We start from the raw sequence: 18,538 nt of genomic DNA on the forward strand, positions 1-18,538 counted from the left end.
TGATGTGCTGGCGTCTAATTCATACGTGAGCGTCTGGGCGGCTGCCATGATTGGATTGGATTGGATAAACTTTTATTTGGTCCTCCAAAACACAGATCACTGTGTTGCGGGCAGCTCCCACGTGGGGACTGAGATGCCAAGCTCCTCAGCCGCCTCGCGGGCTTGGTGGACAGCCCAGAGCTGATCTGCCAAGGACGAGCTGCGGATTGCCGCCTCCCATCTGGCAGAGGTGATGTGCGATAAATGAGTGAATTTGGTGCACTGCCAGAGCATGTGTTCTAATGAAGCTATTTTCCCACAATGTGGGCAAAGATTACTTGGGTATAGGTCAGGGTACATGATGTGTAACATTTTCAAAGTAGGGTACATCCGCGTTTGCAAAAGCCTTAATGTAAATGCTTGGGGCCGGGTTAGATTTTTGTGAGGTGGAGGGAAAATCCTTCTAGACAGGTAGAAATGTTTAGTGAGCTCGTTATATGTTGTAAGAATTTCCTGGTTATCCCCTTCACCGGTAGAACGCATCCCCAGGGACGGCTGCCATGATGGAATCGCGTTTCTGCAAGGGTAGTTGCTACTGGCCTCGTGTGGGACAGAAGCGCGATGAACGTTACCGAACGTTAGATAGTAATTTCGAAATTTAGTACGCATGAATCAAAGTTCCCGTATTAAGTTCGCGTATGGCGAAGGCGTTGATTGAAGAAAACAAAAAAAACAGCCTCTCCTTTGCAACTCTGCGGGTAGCACTGTTCAGCTAAGCTCCTACACGGAGAGGGAAAGAGGGACACAGAAAGACAGAAGGGAAAGGTAGAGAAAGTGTTGCAACAGGTTGTGGGTGCTTCCGTACGATGGAACAGCCAGAAAAACTCCGCACATTCCATCGCGGGTGCGTGGATGGGTGGATGGATAGATGGATGGATGGATATGGCTGTACCCTTTAGATCGGGCAGTGGCTAGTGCCACCAAGCCGTAATACTTAATGAACCAAAAACTAGATTTATTTTTTTTCTTTAAAAAGTCAGTTTGAGGATTCGTACTTTGCAGTGAAGGGTTTAATTTTCACTCGTGCCTTGACTTTAGCCACCAATCAGATAATCTCCTTGTAGTTAAGTCTAACCGCTTAAAGTCTATTATGCCCTCCCGGTCCCTAAAACCCAGTGCTTTGAACGTCACCTACAGGCGTGCACGTGACCTACAGAGAGGAACCAATAGCGCGTGAGCGATCCTGCCGCTGGCGTCCTCCTCGCACTCTTTTTTTCCCTCTTTCTTGTGATGCGCGGCCAACAATTCCAAATTCGCGTCCGGGCATAAAAACAGGCCCGGGAGGCCGAGTGCTGGCACTAACTGAGTACCGGTGATCAAGCAGCCTTCCGAACCACGCTGAATTGCGCGAAAATGCAAGCGCTGGTGGCTGGCGACTCTCGCAAACCACGCCGTCGAGGTAGGTCGCGATGTCAAGTGCTTTCAACGTCGCAGCGGTGACACTGTGATGATTGCGTGAGCGCATTGGCCGGGGTGAACGGCCGCTTTCGGCGGGAGTTTCTCCAGTGGCACATTGGCTTCGTCAGCGAAGTCTGCGATTGCCTGTGGTTTGAGAACAACCACTGCAATTACCGCATTTAACTGCTCGTTACACTCCTCCACGACCGTGATCATGCGACGCAAAGCGTGTTGCTTGTGAAATAAACACTGTGTAGTAAACCCCAGCTAAACGCGCGTCTAACCTTATTATTAGGCACCAATGTGCAACCAATAAATTGGTAAAGGCTTCATTGTCACGTTCAGTGGAACCCACTGCTAAGCACCGAGGCGACGCGTTTCAGCATTCGCTGGTTAACCACTTGTACAAAGTGCTTAGGCGGGGATTTTTCCCCATAACTTTTATAGATAGATACGCGGTATTCAAACGCTCCGCTGACGCTGGCGCTAAGAGCCCTGTACAGTTACGACCTCTGCGAAGGCCGCCAATCTCTCGCACCAATTACGTAGACATGACGTAAAGATGACGTTGTTGTGTCATCAGTGCAACAGTAACAGCAGCTGATCGCTTTTCGCCCTGTTTCTCTCCAACTGTGCGTGCTGTACTCCCCCCCCCCCCCGCCCCCCGCTTTTTTTTTTTTTTTTTTGATGTGTACGCACTCTGTGTATGGCTGCGTATTCACGTATTCCTGCGGACGCCAACAGTTGCCATTCCCCTGCGCAAAAAACCGTGCAACTACAGTGTGTTACCACGGCCCGTCTGGAGGCGTGCGCTCGCTTTGTTCTAGGAAGCCGTGAGCCTCTAGACGGGTGTTGCAACTCTTCCGATTCCTTTGGTTTGCACGCGTTGGAGAAGCGCGCGCTGTGCCTGAACCCCCCTTTTCTCGATGTCACCCCGTCGTGACCTGAGGGCCATGCAAACACGAAGGGGTCGACTCTAGTCAAATTTGACCGATTCCCAAACATATGGTACGAAAAAAACAGCAGTGCGCCCGAAAAAAAAAGGAGAAATAAGCAGGTACACGAATCATACTTTCTAACGAGAGATAATTCCTGCGTCACCACTATAAAGATTCTATAAAGATTCTGTAAAGATACACGTGTGCACATTAAAAGCGAAAATCTGTATACATGTTTACCTCGCGTCTTTCGAGTACTGTTTAAAATTACGAAGCTATACGTCTATGCTGCTACTATTATTCGATATTGTTAGGAACGTGCTTGTTATATCTGTGCACACATGTGGTATTTGCTATGTCCTATATATTTTTATATCTACGCAGCGCCGATTGATGTGTGTGGTTATGAAGACTCGAATATAATTGGTAGCAGATTTTTTGTGGGAATCTGCAGAAGTGACTCAAGCCGTCACCCTTCTTATGTACCGACAATTTTTCCAGCGGATTACAAGAAACGAGCGCCTAGCGCAGAAACGACGCAGAAGTACATAGTAAGCGGTGAAGTGCATAACTTGTCAACAGTTTGAACGCTCAAGACTGGGAATTTCCCAATTCACACTCAGCGAAAATTTGTGCGCGAACGCGTCTCAAGTCAAGCTAGCCTAAAAGGGTATTTCCCAAACTTGACACTTTCATCGCCACGTTTTCAGTGCAAGATTGGGAGGGAGTTAGTAAGCAGTGGCATAGCTAGAAATTCTTCGAGTGTTGAAGATTGGGTGAGTTGGTTCATCGTACTTGAACGAGTTATGTTCACAAAGCAATCCAGGGCCACGTTGGAATTCACTGCCGCGATTGTGGATGTTCCCCCATGTTTGATCAATGTGAAGTGGTTAAAAAGCACCCGTCACAATTAACTCGGGAAATTATAGAAGCGCATTGTATAGCAAGAGCTGGCAGCACGTGTATTAGCGCCCCTTCTTTGGTTTTATCTGAACATGAAATAACCTTCCTTAATCAGGATAACCGCCTTTGATTCTGTGATATGTGACGGTGCGATGTTGTGTGTAATCTTGTCGTTGCGTTAGGGTGATTTTGTATGCTTGCGCCGGTCTACATATTTGGTGCTGTTTGACAATAAAGCTCAGTTGGAAGTTAGCGCTCTGTCCTCTTGTGTCGGTCTACTCGGCCGTTTCTTCTTCCCCGTAATGCGCTATACTAGTTCAAGTACGATGAACCAACTCGCCAAATCTTCAACACTCGTGGACTTCATTTCTTGTACATCGGGCTCCCTCCTACCTTCTTCCACAAATGCACCTTTTATTGGTGACCTTTTCGCGCTCGCCGTGTGTCATGCGCGTTCTTTTGCGTACTGCATTCGAGTCAAGCTCCTTCCACCCGATGTTAAAGCGCTCCTAGCAGGTTTCACACCGTCTGCCGGTCACGGAACGAGAATGTGTAAGATTCTTCGCGCCGAGTGGTTGCGCCAGGCTCGCTTCTACAGGTATGCTTTACGCCTCAAACTCCAGACTGCCGAAGACATCATCAAGGCGAAAATGAAGTGGCGAGAACTGTCTGCTTCAATTGACCGGAAAGCGGAGTACCTGTGGCAGCATATGCTCTTCCACCTTCGTGCCTTGACCCCCAGAAAGGTGACTGCATCGAGCAACCCTGTACACACTTTGGGCGGCGTTATGCTCCCTGAAGCGGTTCGACGCGTAGTGCCGCGGACCAAAGTTCGCCACGGAACCAGCCAATTCGCCGTACGATCTGCTCACCTACGTCAGGCAAGTGGCTCGACAGACTCCCGAGGGTGAAAGGGACAGGTGTGTTGCCGATGGCGTTGATGTGATTTCGCGTTTCGTGCCTTCGACCCAAAAAATGCCGCCATATCCACGAAGTGAATGATGATGAGTGGGCGAAGCTCCGGAGGTAAACCTGGTAAACCATGAATCCTCCGTACATTTTGCCCACTCGATTTTATTGCAACGCTCCCCCTAGCGTACGTCGCCGCACTATATCGAACGATGACACGCGCCATATGTGGCATCATTCCTATTTTATAACACCTCGCATCTTTCATAATCAACTACACGTACCGCCGTCTAGTGTATAACAACTTGCATCTTTTGGACGGACGGACGGACGGACGGATGGATGGATGGACGGACGGACGGATGGACGGACGGACGGATATGGCTGTACCCTTTAGATCGGGCGGTGGCTAGCGTAATACTTAGAACTGAACGAGAGGTGGCTACATGCAGGGGACGCACGGCCCACGCCTTAAGGAGCTTCGCTCCTAAAAACTGCCATTTAAGAAAGTCGTGGGACACTTAAAAGAAAATTCACTAGCTCTGTTACCTTCTGACAAAGAGGGAGGTTTTGTCGTTTTACCGAACTCTTTATTTATTGAGAAAGCGACCACAGCTGTTCATTCTGTTTTTAGAGCTGAGGATGACACTTCCCTTAGCAAAGTTAAATCCCAAGCAAAAAAGCTGTGTGCCACCTTGGGTTTGGAAAAACTTGCCAAAGCAGTGGATAAGTGCAAGAAGCTTAGCCTTGATATGTTATTTACTGCCAAAACACATAAGGTCGATTGCCCTCTGCGGGTAATTGTGACAGAGAGAGGAACTTGGCAAAAAACTGTGGCTATATTTCTGCAAGAAAAGCTCAATTTGCTCACTATCGATGACCCCTTTTTAATTAGGAATTCGGACATTTTGGTTAACTTTCTGGAACATAACGACAGGGGCTTAAAACCCCTTTCCGTCGATAAAAAGGATTTGTATTACTCTTTGCCGCATGAGAAGTTGTTACAGTGTGTTGACAATGCCATTGACTCATTTGGTGCTGTAGCCTTCCAGAATCTCACGGGTGTCCATAACAGTAACCTCTTAGAGCTTCTATCATTTTATATCAAGTCAACTTTTGTATCTTTTAATGATCGTAAATACATACAGAATAGTGGTGTCTGCATCGGGTGATGTCTCGCCCCGATCCTTAGTGACATATACCTTGCATATCATGACCGTTTGCTGATGAGCATGCTTGACCAAAATATGTCGTTACGTAGACAACTTTTTAATTTTCGTCGACTGCAGCGATGCTGCCTGCCAACACCTAACTGACGGTATTGTAATGACTTTTAAAGAATGTTTTAAACCGCTTTTATTGACTCATGAGATGCCAGTTGACAACAGCTTACGCTTTTTAGATTTGAATTTAATTCTTTCACCTGACCATGTGTGCTGGATATTTGAACCTAGAACTGGAAAACCTCTGTTACGTACCCTATGACTCTTCCCATTCCAAGTTAGTTAAGCGAAGCATCACAAATCTTTGTCTCATCAATCACCTTAGGAAATCATGTCATCATGTCATGCAGCGCAGCTTTGCAGCTCAAGCTGAAAGGCTTTTGAGTGCTGGGTACCCAGCTATCCTACTGGCATCTATAGCTGAAAAGCTATTAAAACAGATAAAGAAAGGCTGCAACTCCGAAGCTCAGCCGGAATCTAACGACCGGAAAAGACTCGTAGTTTTACCCTACGTGCATAACATTTCCCACCGGCTAAAAAAGATAGGGGAGAAATGCAGCGTCAATGTGGTGTTTTCAGCGCCGGATAAGTTACAGCGGCTTTGCAAAGCAGTCAATCCTCTCAAATCACGCACCACTGGTTGCTCAACTAAGCACAAGACCCGGTTTGTGCCGTGTGTAGCGGGGGTTGTTTACGCGTTTCCATTCTCATGTGGTAAGTGGTATTTCGGCCAAACGGGGCGCTGCCTTAATAAAAGGCTAAAAGAGCACCATTATAATGTTCACAAAGCAATCCAGGGCCACATTGGAATTCACTGCCGCGATTGTGGATGTTCCCCCATGTTTGATCAATGTGAAGTGGTTAAAAAGCACCCGTCACAATTAACTCGGGAAATTATAGAAGCGCATTGTATAGCAAGAGCTGGCAGCACGTGTATTAGCGCCCCTTCTTTGGTTTTATCTGAACATGAAATAACCTTCCTTAATCAGGATAACCGCCTTTGATTCTGTGATATGTGACGGTGCGATGTTGTGTGTAATCTTGTCGTTGCGTTAGGGTGATTTTGTATGCTTGCGCCGGTCTACATATTTGGTGCTGTTTGACAATAAAGCTCAGTTGGAAGTTAGCGCTCTGTCCTCTTGTGTCGGCCTGCTCGGCCGTTTCTTCTTCCCCGTAATGCGCTATACTAGTTCAAGTAGAAATTCTTTTCGGACGAAACTGGGCGGGGGGGGGGGGGGGGGTCACGTTGCAGCGCGGCTTCACTGCATTTTCGAAGGACTATAGTACATAAATAACAGATACATTTTCAGTGCAAATTTCATTACATGCTGCAAATCACTTCTTAATTGCTGCGCCAGATTATGAATGGCACAAAATGCGTTTTTAATAAAAAATATTACGGAGCGCCGCAGAATTTTTCCAGGAATAACTGTCATCAATATTTTTGAATTCTTGGTTTTTGTGTGTGCAAAAAGCAAAGAAAATATTCCGAATATCAAGTAAACTTTAAAACTACCTCAGTTTTAAACACAAGAAGAGCCGCATTACAAAATGACGCCATATCCACGAAGTCAATGATTATTACGGAGCTTGCACCGTAGGTTAAAACTGGCAAACCATGAGTCCTCCGTACATCCACTCGACCGTCATTCAAAGACGTCCCTTATCAAAGGGAGAGAAAGTTTTGGGGCATCAATCCCTTACACTAATTACTAATATAAGTTTTTTATAATAATAATTATTATATTGTTGTTGTTGTTGTTGTTGTTGTTGTTGTTGTTGTTGTTGCGAAGCCTTGCGACATAAAATTGGGTTCCACGATCCGGCACCTCCGAGTGAGTCGTCTCCAAAATGAACGCCGCTCGCGCCGAGAGTCCGTGCTGGCCGAGACTGTCGCCATTACGTGTTATTGCTATGTGCCGGCCAATAAACACCTTAACACATTAGTTATGTGAGACTGCACGTAATCTAGGAAACTTGTGCTACATGTTGATCTATCCGTGACGCCGTTTCTTTGTTATTCATAGGCGCGTGTGCATAACGACTGTATAGATGCCGTAGCTGCTGCTTCTTAAAGTCGTTTTCGCTATATATATAATCGTCTTGTGTACGTTGCCGAGTCCTCACATTTGGCGAAGTCGACGACGAACCCTGCCGAGGAAGCCGGAGCCGCTCGTTCATTTCGTGTGAGCTGGTGTTTAGTAGCAGACGCTGGCTTCACTGCCTTTGCCTGCGCTAAGCCTTTTTTGGGGCGAAAGCACAAATGTCATCGCTTATTTTAGTTCACCTTCAGATGCAGGTATCTAATGTAGCACTAAAAAACATAAGAACAGACAGCGTCGTAAGCGAGCAGCACTTCGACGTGCGCTTCATCGAAAGAGCATACGGGCATGTTGTAAACGGTGAGGTTGTAGAGATACCCCGTGATTGACCGAGTTTGTCGGACGACACTGTGCCTACAGTGTTCCCGGACGCACCGAAGTACTTTAAAAAAAGCACCCGTGAAAAGAAAGGACCGAAATATATGTGAGCAGCACGGACCTGCTACGAAATGGCAAAAGCGCAACTCAGGCAGCAGACAAGAGCCCGAAATACTCTTGCAGCAACAGGAGCTCGAAATTCCCGATATTCCTGAGATCGAAACATCTGACGCTGTCGACGCTGTCACCGAAGTTGAACGTGTGTGTGTGTGAATCTCCGTCTACCTGACGAAACATGGAACAAGTTAACGTTTGGCAGTGAACATGACTCTGCGTTGTACGGTGTGTGTCAGCTCGAGGGCGAGCAAGTTGACCACGTTTTGCTGCCCAAGCTGGTGAAGTTCAAAGCTAATAGCTGCGAACAGAACTCATTGTGTTGCAATGCATTGTTTGCAGTGTTGCATTGCCTGAGGGGCAAAGTTCATTCGCACAGTCTCATCGCAGGAAGAAGCACAGTTGGTGCTCGACAGCACACATGCACTTATATTGTGTCAAGGCTATGGCACCAGACCGGCAAAGTCAGGACCATATGTATTCTTTCCTGGAAATTACTTTTCCACCAAGTGTGCCTATGTGTGTAAGAGTGGTGGCTCCTGCATACATTGCAAATACACCAGAAAACTGCTACAAAACCAAATGTCGTGAAAGCGGCGAAACGGGGGCGTGTCCAAACGCCGAAAAAAACTCGCTAAGACACGCCGCAGCTTACGTATGGCTCAGAAAAAGCTGCTGAATGCAGATTTCTTGGTGGCAATTTCTCGCCATCAACAAATAAGTTGCCATTGTCACACCGAACAGTGAGTTAGTGAGTGCATTTGACAAGGGAGGCTTACTTTATCATTCTGAAAGTCTGGCCAGGCTGGCGAAACCCTTGGAGGATGCATTTACTTGCTTTTTTTTTCACTGAAAAATTGCATTTCTTCAGCATACATGATTTCACGCAGTTCTTGGCATGAATCAAGCTGGATAGAGTTGGCTGTGAAATTCACAGCAAGGAACTGACTGCTAAAGTAGTGTAGTTTTTTCTGCTCACGCATATGCACTTCTGGACAAAATCTTTAAATAAAGATAGGAGTGTCCAAAGGGAGCGCCAGAAACACTTCAAGTTGAGAAGGTGCAACTAATCTGACTTTTTCACGTAACAGGAAGGTCATCATCATCAGCCTGACTACGTCCACCGCAGGACAAAGGCCTCTCCCATGTTCCGCCAGTTAACCCGGTCCTGTGCATGCTGCTGCCAATTTATACCCGCAAACTTCTTAATCTCATCTGCCCACCTAACCTTCTGTCTCCCCCTAACCCGCTTCCCTTCTCTGGGAATCCAGTTAGTTACCCTTAATGACCAGCGGTTATCCTGTCTATGCGTTACATGCCCGGCCCATGTCCATTTCCTCTTCTTTATTTCAACTGTGATATCCTTAACCCCCGTTTGTCCCCTAATCCACTCTGCTCTCTTCTTGTCTCTTAAAGTTACACCTACCATTTTTCTTTCCATTGCTCGCTGCGTCGTCCTCAATTTAAGCTGAACCCTCTTTGTAAGTCTCCAGGTTTCTGCTCCGTAGCTAAGTATTGGCAAGATACAGCTGTTATATACCTTCCTCTTGAGGGATAGTGGCAATCTAGCTGTCATAATTTGAGAGTGCTTGCCGAATGTGCTCTATCCCATTCTTATTCTTCTTGTTACTTCAATCTCGTGTTTCGGCTCTGCGGTTATTACCTGCCCTAAGTAGACATAGTCTTTTACAACTTGAAGTGCACTATTACCTATCTCGAAGCGCTGCTCCTTTCCGAGGTTGTTGTACATTACTTTCGTTTTCTGCAGATTAATTTTAAGACCCACCTTTCTGCTCTCCTTGTCGAACTCCGTAATCATGAGATGCAATTCGTCCCCTGACTTACTCAGCAATGCAATGTCATCGGCGAAGCGCAGGTTACTAAGGTATTCTGCATTAACTCTTATCTCTAGCTGTTCCCATGCTATAGGCTTCTGAAAACCTCCTGTAAGCACGCGGTAAATAGCATTGGGGAGATTGTTTCCCCCTGCCTTACACCCTTCTTGATTGGTATTCTGTTGCTTTCTTTATGAAGCACTATGGTAGCAGTTGATCCCCTGTAGATTTCTTCCAGAATGTTTATATATGCTTTATCGATGCCCTGATTTTGCAGTGTCTGCATGACTGCTGATATTTCTACTGAGTCAAACGCCTTCTCGTAATCTATGAATGCTATGTATAGTGGTTGGTTATTCTCTGAGCATTTTTTTATTACCTGATTGATAGTATGGATGTGGTCAGTTGTTGAGTAGCCTGTTCGAAATCCTGCTTGTTCCTTTGGTTGATTGCATTCTAATGTTTTCTTTACTCTGTTAGTAACTACCTTTGTAAATAGCTTGTACACTACAGAGAGCAAGCTGATCGGCCTGTAATTCTTCGAGTCCTTGTCATCTCCTTTCTTATGTATTAGCGTTCTTCTAAGACTCTGCTACTCTTCCGGTCAGGAGACACCTCGTAAACAGGGTGGCTAGTTTTTCTAACACAATCTGTCCTCCATCTTTCAGCAGATATGATGTTACCTGATCCTCACCAGCAGCTTTGCCTCTTTGCATGCTCTCCAAAGCTTTTCTGACTTCTTCTATCATTACTGGTGGGGTGTCATCTGGGTTACTGCTAGTTCTTATAGTATAAGAACTAGCATAAGTAGTATAAGTTCTTCTACTATAAGAACAGGAAGGTATGTGATAACAAATGTGTGTCAGATGCATGTGATGACAGATGTGTCGTAAATAAACACGTTTTACCACTTTTCTTGCGTGTATTCATTATGCATCTAAGGCCATAACTTAACAAAAATAATTTGTCCTAACCTAGAGAGAACAATCGCTCAAGTAAGAAAGTGTCCAATGTATAAAATAGCCTCCAGCCGCAGCATTCCGATCTCCTCTCTAGTTTTTCAAAAAAAAAAAAAGATGCCAGAAAATGCAATTCACGCTGTAGGGAACCCCTTTAAAGTACAAAAAAAAGGTGGGCGAGGGGGGGGGGGGGGGGAATATCGAGAAAAACCATGCACTTCAATTGTAAAGAGTTTACATTTCACCAAGAGAGAAAACACTAAAGTCAGCTATGCACGCGAGCAAGTGATTTCGTTGAGCTGCAGCATATTAAACAGTAAAAACAGCGAAAAAAGAACTAAACGCGATGATAACTACACAGGACAGGCGCTGAACAGGTCTGTGAGGCATGTCAGTTCCGTCAGAATTAAAAGCATTTCGCTTTTTTTTCTGTCGCTGAACACCACTCAGGACTTGCAACACATTCTTCTTAGCGAAATAAACACGTAGCGCCTCTAAAATTCATTGGTGCGGTGTGTGAGCGGTTATTTAAAACAAGTGAGGCTATATGTGTAGCGCAAAGCAAGCAAACGCCGTCACAAGCACCTACTGCGCAGGTGGTGCTATCTGGTGTGACCGCCATCTTTCATTGTAAATTCGTGGAGCCCTCTCCCGTCACACTTCCCCCCTCTAGCCGCCATATTCGAACGTAGGCAATGCTATAGTGTATTAGAATATTCTAGTACACTATAGCAACGCCCACTATGTTGCCGGCAAAAAATTGATACACAATGTTGCCCACTAAAAAATAGCCCTCGTCTTGCTCATGCCCGAGAAATGTGGGGACGTTTGCGTCGTGTTGTTTAGGTACAATCGAGAAACACGATATTTCGTGCATTTGTCTCTAGATTCTTAGTCGTTGGCATGTTGCTGTCTGAAGATCGCGCCCTGCTGTTCTCTGGTCTTGCTCGAGCGAAGTTTTTCTTACACTGTGCTTCGTCTCCGCGAATCGTACAGCGCTCTTGTAGACAACGTAGCACGCAAATCACTGCCCCATAGCCATTTCATCAACACGGGGGTGACTGTACTACTTGCTCGATCGACAGACGTAGCGAGCTGCAGTGCGCTACCTCGCCACAAAAGGTAAGCAGTCAATTGTTTACTTGTCCTCTGCGCGGTTGATCTCTATCCAATATGTAATGGCCAGAAATACCTTTCATATCAAACAGCGTGACATAATAAAGAGCTATGCTGCCGGGATTCGTGAACACTTTCTCAGAGGCGATGTAGATAATTATTAAAGTGCTGAATTTTTTGGCGCCTGTTATAGCATCCTGAAAAATTGTGTAACTTGCTCCGAGTCATCCTCTAATCACGCTGATATGCGACAATGGCGAAAGTAAACTGTGTTTCGCGTCGGCCATTTAGAATTGGACAATAACGTTGGTGTAATTGTAATGGCCCCAAATGGGCAAGGTTCTGTTTGGCGTTGCTAGGGTGGCTAGAATGAGGAGGTGTGATGAGCGGGGCACTTTTCGCTCGTTAGAGAGGGTCACTCGGCGCGCCGATGCCGGAAGAGGCGCTGATGGCAGCGGCGCGGGTAGGGAGCGGCGCACTTCCCTGTGTTTGCTGCAGGTGTGCTGGGATTTTCTTCGCAGGCAGTCGCTACATTTCAAGTATGCCATCAGTCAGTGTTTGCGCTAGGTCCCTCTGAAATGCCCTAGGATGTCAACGGTAAAAAAAAAGACCCAGCGTTGGTGCTTTGTGCCTGGGTGCCGATAGTGTCGATAGATCATGCATCGTACACTGCTGAGCGAAGTGACTCCCGCCTTGTATATTATGTCGCAGGCTACGTTGCGAGAAAGCGTATACTTAGCAATAATTGTGATGAGTGGAAGAACGCCTGTCTTGTCTCGAGAGAAAATGTGCCAGGAAATCTCCCAGCCCAGGCAAGCAAGCTGTGTCATTTGGGCGGACTTTTGTATCCATCGAATTCTATTTATACTCTCATCCTGAACCTTGAGGACAAAATCACTCGTTTCTTGAGCTCAGCACGTCTTCACGCCAAGTCGGCCATAGAGATGCTGAAGGGGATTGGCGAGACACAACGAATTGGCTGCCCAAAGCATGGTGCTCTCTTGACCAAAAGTTTTATTGCCTCACTCTTGTCCACTTTTTTTTAAGGCATGAACCAAAAAGAAGACGAAAAGAAAGGGTGGAGAGCTAAGCCATGTGTACTCTAGTGGTAGACCATAAATACCTTGGCATGCATGAAGATAAAGTTATGTTCTGGTTTAAAAAGTGTCTCCTCTATTTCTGCTGCTGGGGACAATTCTCGGGTCGCAGGCTTCGCGGCATACGTAAGTTTAGCGCTCTTACAGCTTTACTCGTCTAAGTTAATGAGAAATTGTAGGCTGCTAAAACTTATACGTTCGGAAACCGATAATTGAATGCCAAGTGAAAATTTAAGCTGCGACTCGCACACTGATTATGCGTTCGCGGCGGAGCAGCAAAACGAGGCTCTTGTACCGACGTTTCTGCTCGTGGATAAAGGAATTTAACATTCTCCAAGTGATATGAAGCCTTCTAGTAATCGCAACGTCTCATAACACCCCTGCAGTTCTGCGGTGAGTAACTGCAATATTACGAAATCCACAAAAGTTGGTGTCGAGTCTCGCTCATATGCCTTATTTATTTATTTATTTATTCAGGTTACCCCTAAAGGCCCTCTAGAAGAGGGTATTACATAGGGGGGGGGGGGCAATACAACATAGTTTGCCAATACAACATACAGAAATACATGGGGAATACAATACATGGGGCCAATACAGCAAAACAGAAAAAAAGCAGTACAGCGAGATACAGTGCAACCTGACAACCGCAACAAAGCACAAACCATGAATACGGGCAGCAATTGCATGGCGTTATACAATAGTTAAAAAACGAAAGAAAACAAAACAACAAAAGCAAAAAATATTTAGTTAGTCACCGTAGTGCGCATGAGCTCTGAAAACTTTACCGAGTCTTTCTCGGTGGCAATATGTGCAGGCAAACTGTTCCACTCAATAATAGTGCGCGGGATGAATGACTGAGCGAACCGAAGGGTGCGAGATAGCGGGCGTTTGACTTTGTTAGGATGATCACGGCGGGGAAAGATGGAACAGGCGGGTTCAAAGAAACTGTCATGTAATGATGGGTGATTGTAAAGTTTGTGAAAAAGTGATAGGCGTGCATATTTCCGACGAGTGGCCAAATCCTCTAGCTCAGCACGGTTTTTTAAGTTATTTACGCTGGAATAGGTAGAATAATCGGAGTAAATGAAACGAGCAGCTCGGTTTTGCAAAGATTCAATATTTAATACGATGTAGGCTTGATGAGGATCCCAAATGGCACTGGCATATTCTATTTTAGGGCGAATTAAAGTGGTAAAAGCAAGTTTTTTTAACTGCGATGGAGCCTGTTTAAGATTTCGTTTCAGTAACCCGAGAGACCGGTTAGCAGCTGCAAGAGTGACTTCTATATGATGGTGCCAAGATAGATTCGATTGAAAGTGGAGACCAAGGTACTTGTAGGTAGATGTTAACTCAAGTGTCATATTATTCAACGAGTATTGACTAGGAAAACGTGTAGCAGCGTTAGTAAAGGACATGCACTTTGTTTTGGAAACATTTAACGACATAAGCCAAGTTGAACACCATTGATTAATTTTGTTAAGGTCAGATTGCAAAGCTAAGCGGTCCGAATCAGAAGAAATGTTACGGTATATTACGCAGTCGTCCGCGAAAAGTCGAACGTGTGAAGATAAAGAATTGGGTAGATCATTAATGTAAACGAGGAAGAGTAGAGGACCAAGAACACTGCCTTGAGGTACACCAGATGTTACCGGTAAAGAGGAAGAATAAAAATTCATAGCAAAGGTGAATTGAGACCTGGAGGAAAGAAAAGCTTTTATCCATGCAAGAACTATAGGGTGAATGTTAAGTTGTTCTAGCTTTAGTAGTAATCTGTGGTGAGGAACGCGGTCAAAAGCTTTAGCAAAATCTAAGAAAATGGCGTCGACCTGGCAACCAGCATCCATGGATTTATGAAGGTCGTGAACAAAACCGGCAAGTTGGGTGTCGCATGAAAATCCCTTGCGAAAACCGTGCTGAAAATTGAAAATGATATTGTGACGTTCGAGATAGTTTATTACTTGAGTGTGTATGATATGCTCCATGAGTTTGCAAATGGTACTAGTTAAGGAAATGGGCCTGTAATTTAGCGGTGAGGAACGTTCACCTGATTTGAAGAGGGGGACGACTTTAGCTGATAGCCAATCTTGGGGTAGAGTTCCGGTAGACAAAAACTGTGAAAACAGAGCGCATAAGAAGGGGGTGATACTGAATGATATAGATTTCAGGATTTTATTATTTAAGCCTATATTATCCAAGGTGGAAGAAATTTTTAGTTTCTGTAAAAGGGACAGAACACCGGCCTCACTGATAACAATCTCCGGCATGACTGTGCTGCTGAAACTATGCAATATGGGAGCGGTTGAAACGTCTTCTCTGGTAAAAACTGAGGAAAACGCCTGGTTTAAGACATCTGCGCATTGAGATGTGGGAACTGAAACGCCATCGTTATTGCTTAGGACTATATCAGGATAACATTTGGGGTTAACAACGCGCCAGAATCTGCGTGGATTATTTGCAAGTATAGATGATAAATCATGGTTAAAGAAATGGCGGCGAGTAGATTTCAAAAGCGACTGATATTCTTTATCACATTTTTTTGTATTTCGTCCAATAGTTAAAGGTATCCTTTTGGACGGCCTGTTTAAATAAACGTTTTTTTTTGTTGTTCAACCGTCGGAGCTGCTGAGTAAACCAAGGAACCATGCTTCGGGTTTTCACCGTGATGACAGGTATGAATTTATTGATGAGACCAGTAAGTTTATTTTTTAACAGCAACCAGTTTTCTTGAATGGTGCGCTGGAGGTGACCATGTATAAATTCTTCGTAAAAGGCAGACAATTCATTATTTATACCATCAAAGTTACCTCTGTTATAGCACCTAATCGATTTGTTAGTTGCTATTCTTTCGACCAGTGGGCGAATCAAGTTTCCTGTAATAATCGCATGGTCGGAAAGACCATCAAAAATATTAATGTTCGAGCAAACATCGGGCTCATTTGTTAAAATTAGGTCAAGGGTATTTGAACTTGTCGCTGAGCAGCGTGTAGGAAAATTGATGAGTTGAGTTAAAGAAAAGTCAAGGCAACTTTGCAAAAATTTGTGCGCTTCAACATCACTTGGTGGAACAGTAAGGGCACTCCAGTTAATGGCAGGAAAATTGAAATCACCGAAAATGATAAGTACAGCGTTCGGAAAACGGGTGTGAATATCGCCCAGAACACGAGAAAATTCATCCGAAAACGTGCAGCCCATATCGGGGGGACGGTAAAAAACAGCAATTATAACATGGCTACCAGCACACTTCAAGGAAACAAAGGCACATTCCAGAAAAGAACATACTGAGATGGGGGTAACAACAAGATCATTCTTGACGGCAAGGAGGACACCACCGCCCCTTCGGTGCTTTCGATCGTAACGAAAAAAGTTGAATTCAGATGCACAAACAAAGATATTGTTATCACTAACAGTGTCATTAAGCCATGTTTCGGTTAATATTACTACTGATGCTGACAACGAGTCTATCAGTGAAGAAAGAGGGACAGTTTTAGAAAGAACACTACGGATATTTGTAAACAAGAATGGAAAATGTTTGACTATCGGGCGGGGTACGAGAGGCGAAGAACACTCAATTCTTGTAGGAGAGCCACGTCATTTGCACGTGTCGTTTACGGGGGTTTTCGCCGCGTGTGCGTTTTCACGAGGATTTAATCGGACAGCGCATTCATTTACAGTGTCCCACACGTAGATGTCGTCATTCACGAACAGCTTAGTGAATACAAGACGGCAACGGTCACCCTCCTTGGCTACAGATCTCTTGAACTGGGCAAGCTTTCGACGCTTGTCGCGAACGGGCACCGAGTAATCGCGCGAGATGCTGAAGGGCGTGTTTTTTAGTTTATGTCCTTTGTTCAAAATTGCTTCGATTTCCCTATCGTTGAAAAACTTGGCTATAATGGGTCTCTTTTTGTCCCGTACAAAACGACCTAATCTGTGAGCTCGGGCAACGGAATCTACTGTTATGCCTAACTTTGACGCGCAAAAGTCCCTAACGAGACCTTCAGTTGCATCCCACGTTTCAGATGGTTCTTTATCATCTACGCCAAAGAAAAGAACATTGGAACGCCGAGATCTATTTTCCAGGTCGTCGATTTTATCTTGTAATGTAGAAAAATGATCGTGGGTTGGTAGAATTACGCTTTTATCGTTGTTCTGCATTTTAGATTCGATAGCCTGCACCCGAGTTTTGAGCTGTTCGACATCGTTTTGAATAGCAGCATGTATTAATAAAACCTTATTTACGGATTCCAGCAAGGTAGCGTTGTTGTTTTCTAGGCGCTTAATAGCATCGAACACGAAATTCAATTTTTCTTCCTGGGGCTTATTCATTGGTCCAGGGTTTTCCTCCACGTCACCGTGAAGTAACAAAAGGCGGCTGAGGAACAGCGCTGCACTCCGAGCAAATTTCAAAAACCCAGAAGGCCACGACACCACCAAAAGGCAAATATCATCGTTCCGGTAGGAACAACAGTTGTAATAACTAACCTGCAGATACATGATGGGTGAGCGTCGATCCGCAGCGGCAGTGCCGTGGCCCGAAGTGTCGATGCAGCCGGCGCGCTTTTGAAGGGGTGGGTCAGCCGACGTTGCACCATGTTGCCGGACGGCGAACACCGTAAAGTCCAGATTTGGCGGCAAACCATCCGAAACCCGAAAAAACGGGCTGTGGTGCGCGGAAAAGCTGCTCAAAGGTGTACCCGAGCATACGCCAGAATCTTCGGTGACTGTAGTCGGTAGGCCATCCGATGAAGCAGACGACAGCTGGCCCACGACGGCAAAAAGCAGCACCTGCAGATACATGATGGGTGAGCGTCGATCCGCAGCGGCAGTGCCGTGGCCCGAAGTGTCGATGCAGCCGGCGCGCTTTTGAAGGGGTGGGTCAGCCGACGTTGCACCATGTTGCCGGACGGCGAACACCGTAAAGTCCAGATTTGGCGGCAAACCATCCGAAACCCGAAAAAACGGGCTGTGGTGCGCGGAAAAGCTGCTCAAAGGTGTACCCGAGCATACGCCAGAATCTTCGGTGACTGTAGTCGGTAGGCCATCCGATGAAGCAGACGACAGCTGGCCCACGACGGCAAAAAGCACCACCTGCAGATACATGATGGGTGAGCGTCGATCCGCAGTGGCAGTGCCGTGGCCCCTCGAGAATTGTTTTCTGAGGCGAGAAAATATAGAGATACTTAAGCCACGTAAGGCATTACGTGGCTTAAGTATCTTAAGTATTGTCGTACATTGACTCAATAAAAAAGGTTTTCACCGAAAATAGGTGACCGCCATATAGCGTGAGAGCAGGCCCGTAGCCAAAATTTTTTTTCGAGGGGGGGGGGGGGCATTTGCTAAAAGCTAGGAAAAAAGAAGCGCCTAGCCCCTCCCCCACCACGGCTATGGGCCTGCGTCTAACTGCGTGAGAGATATTTCTGCGGAGAGAAGCGCGCGCTCATTCGTATGTCGCCTGCGCAAGGGTACCCGCGCCTCTGCGTGCAGCGCTCCAAGCGGCATCGGCGCGCTTTGGGGACCGGTTTCAGCCAACGTTTCTAGAACTACGTCTAGAAACGTTGGTTTCAGCGGCCGCTTTTCACACCTCCTC

The 18,538-nt window shown here is 45.8% G+C and overlaps 1 protein-coding gene across 1 annotated transcript in view; it reads right to left on the bottom strand.

Annotated features, from left to right (window-relative positions):
- The window catches only part of LOC142777492 (uncharacterized), a 41,571-nt gene extending 23,492 nt beyond the window's left edge, over positions 1-18,079 (bottom strand). Inside the window, exon 1 of the mRNA XM_075881964.1 lies at positions 17,434-18,079. Coding sequence (XP_075738079.1) covers positions 17,434-18,051 — 618 coding nt within the window. The 5' untranslated portion in view covers positions 18,052-18,079. The remainder of the gene's footprint in view (positions 1-17,433) is intronic.
- Between the last annotated feature and the right edge of the window lie 459 nt (positions 18,080-18,538).

This window comes from Rhipicephalus microplus, chromosome X (genome assembly GCF_043290135.1).
Source record: "Rhipicephalus microplus isolate Deutch F79 chromosome X, USDA_Rmic, whole genome shotgun sequence".
NCBI classification, from domain to species: Eukaryota; Metazoa; Arthropoda; class Arachnida; order Ixodida; family Ixodidae; genus Rhipicephalus; species Rhipicephalus microplus.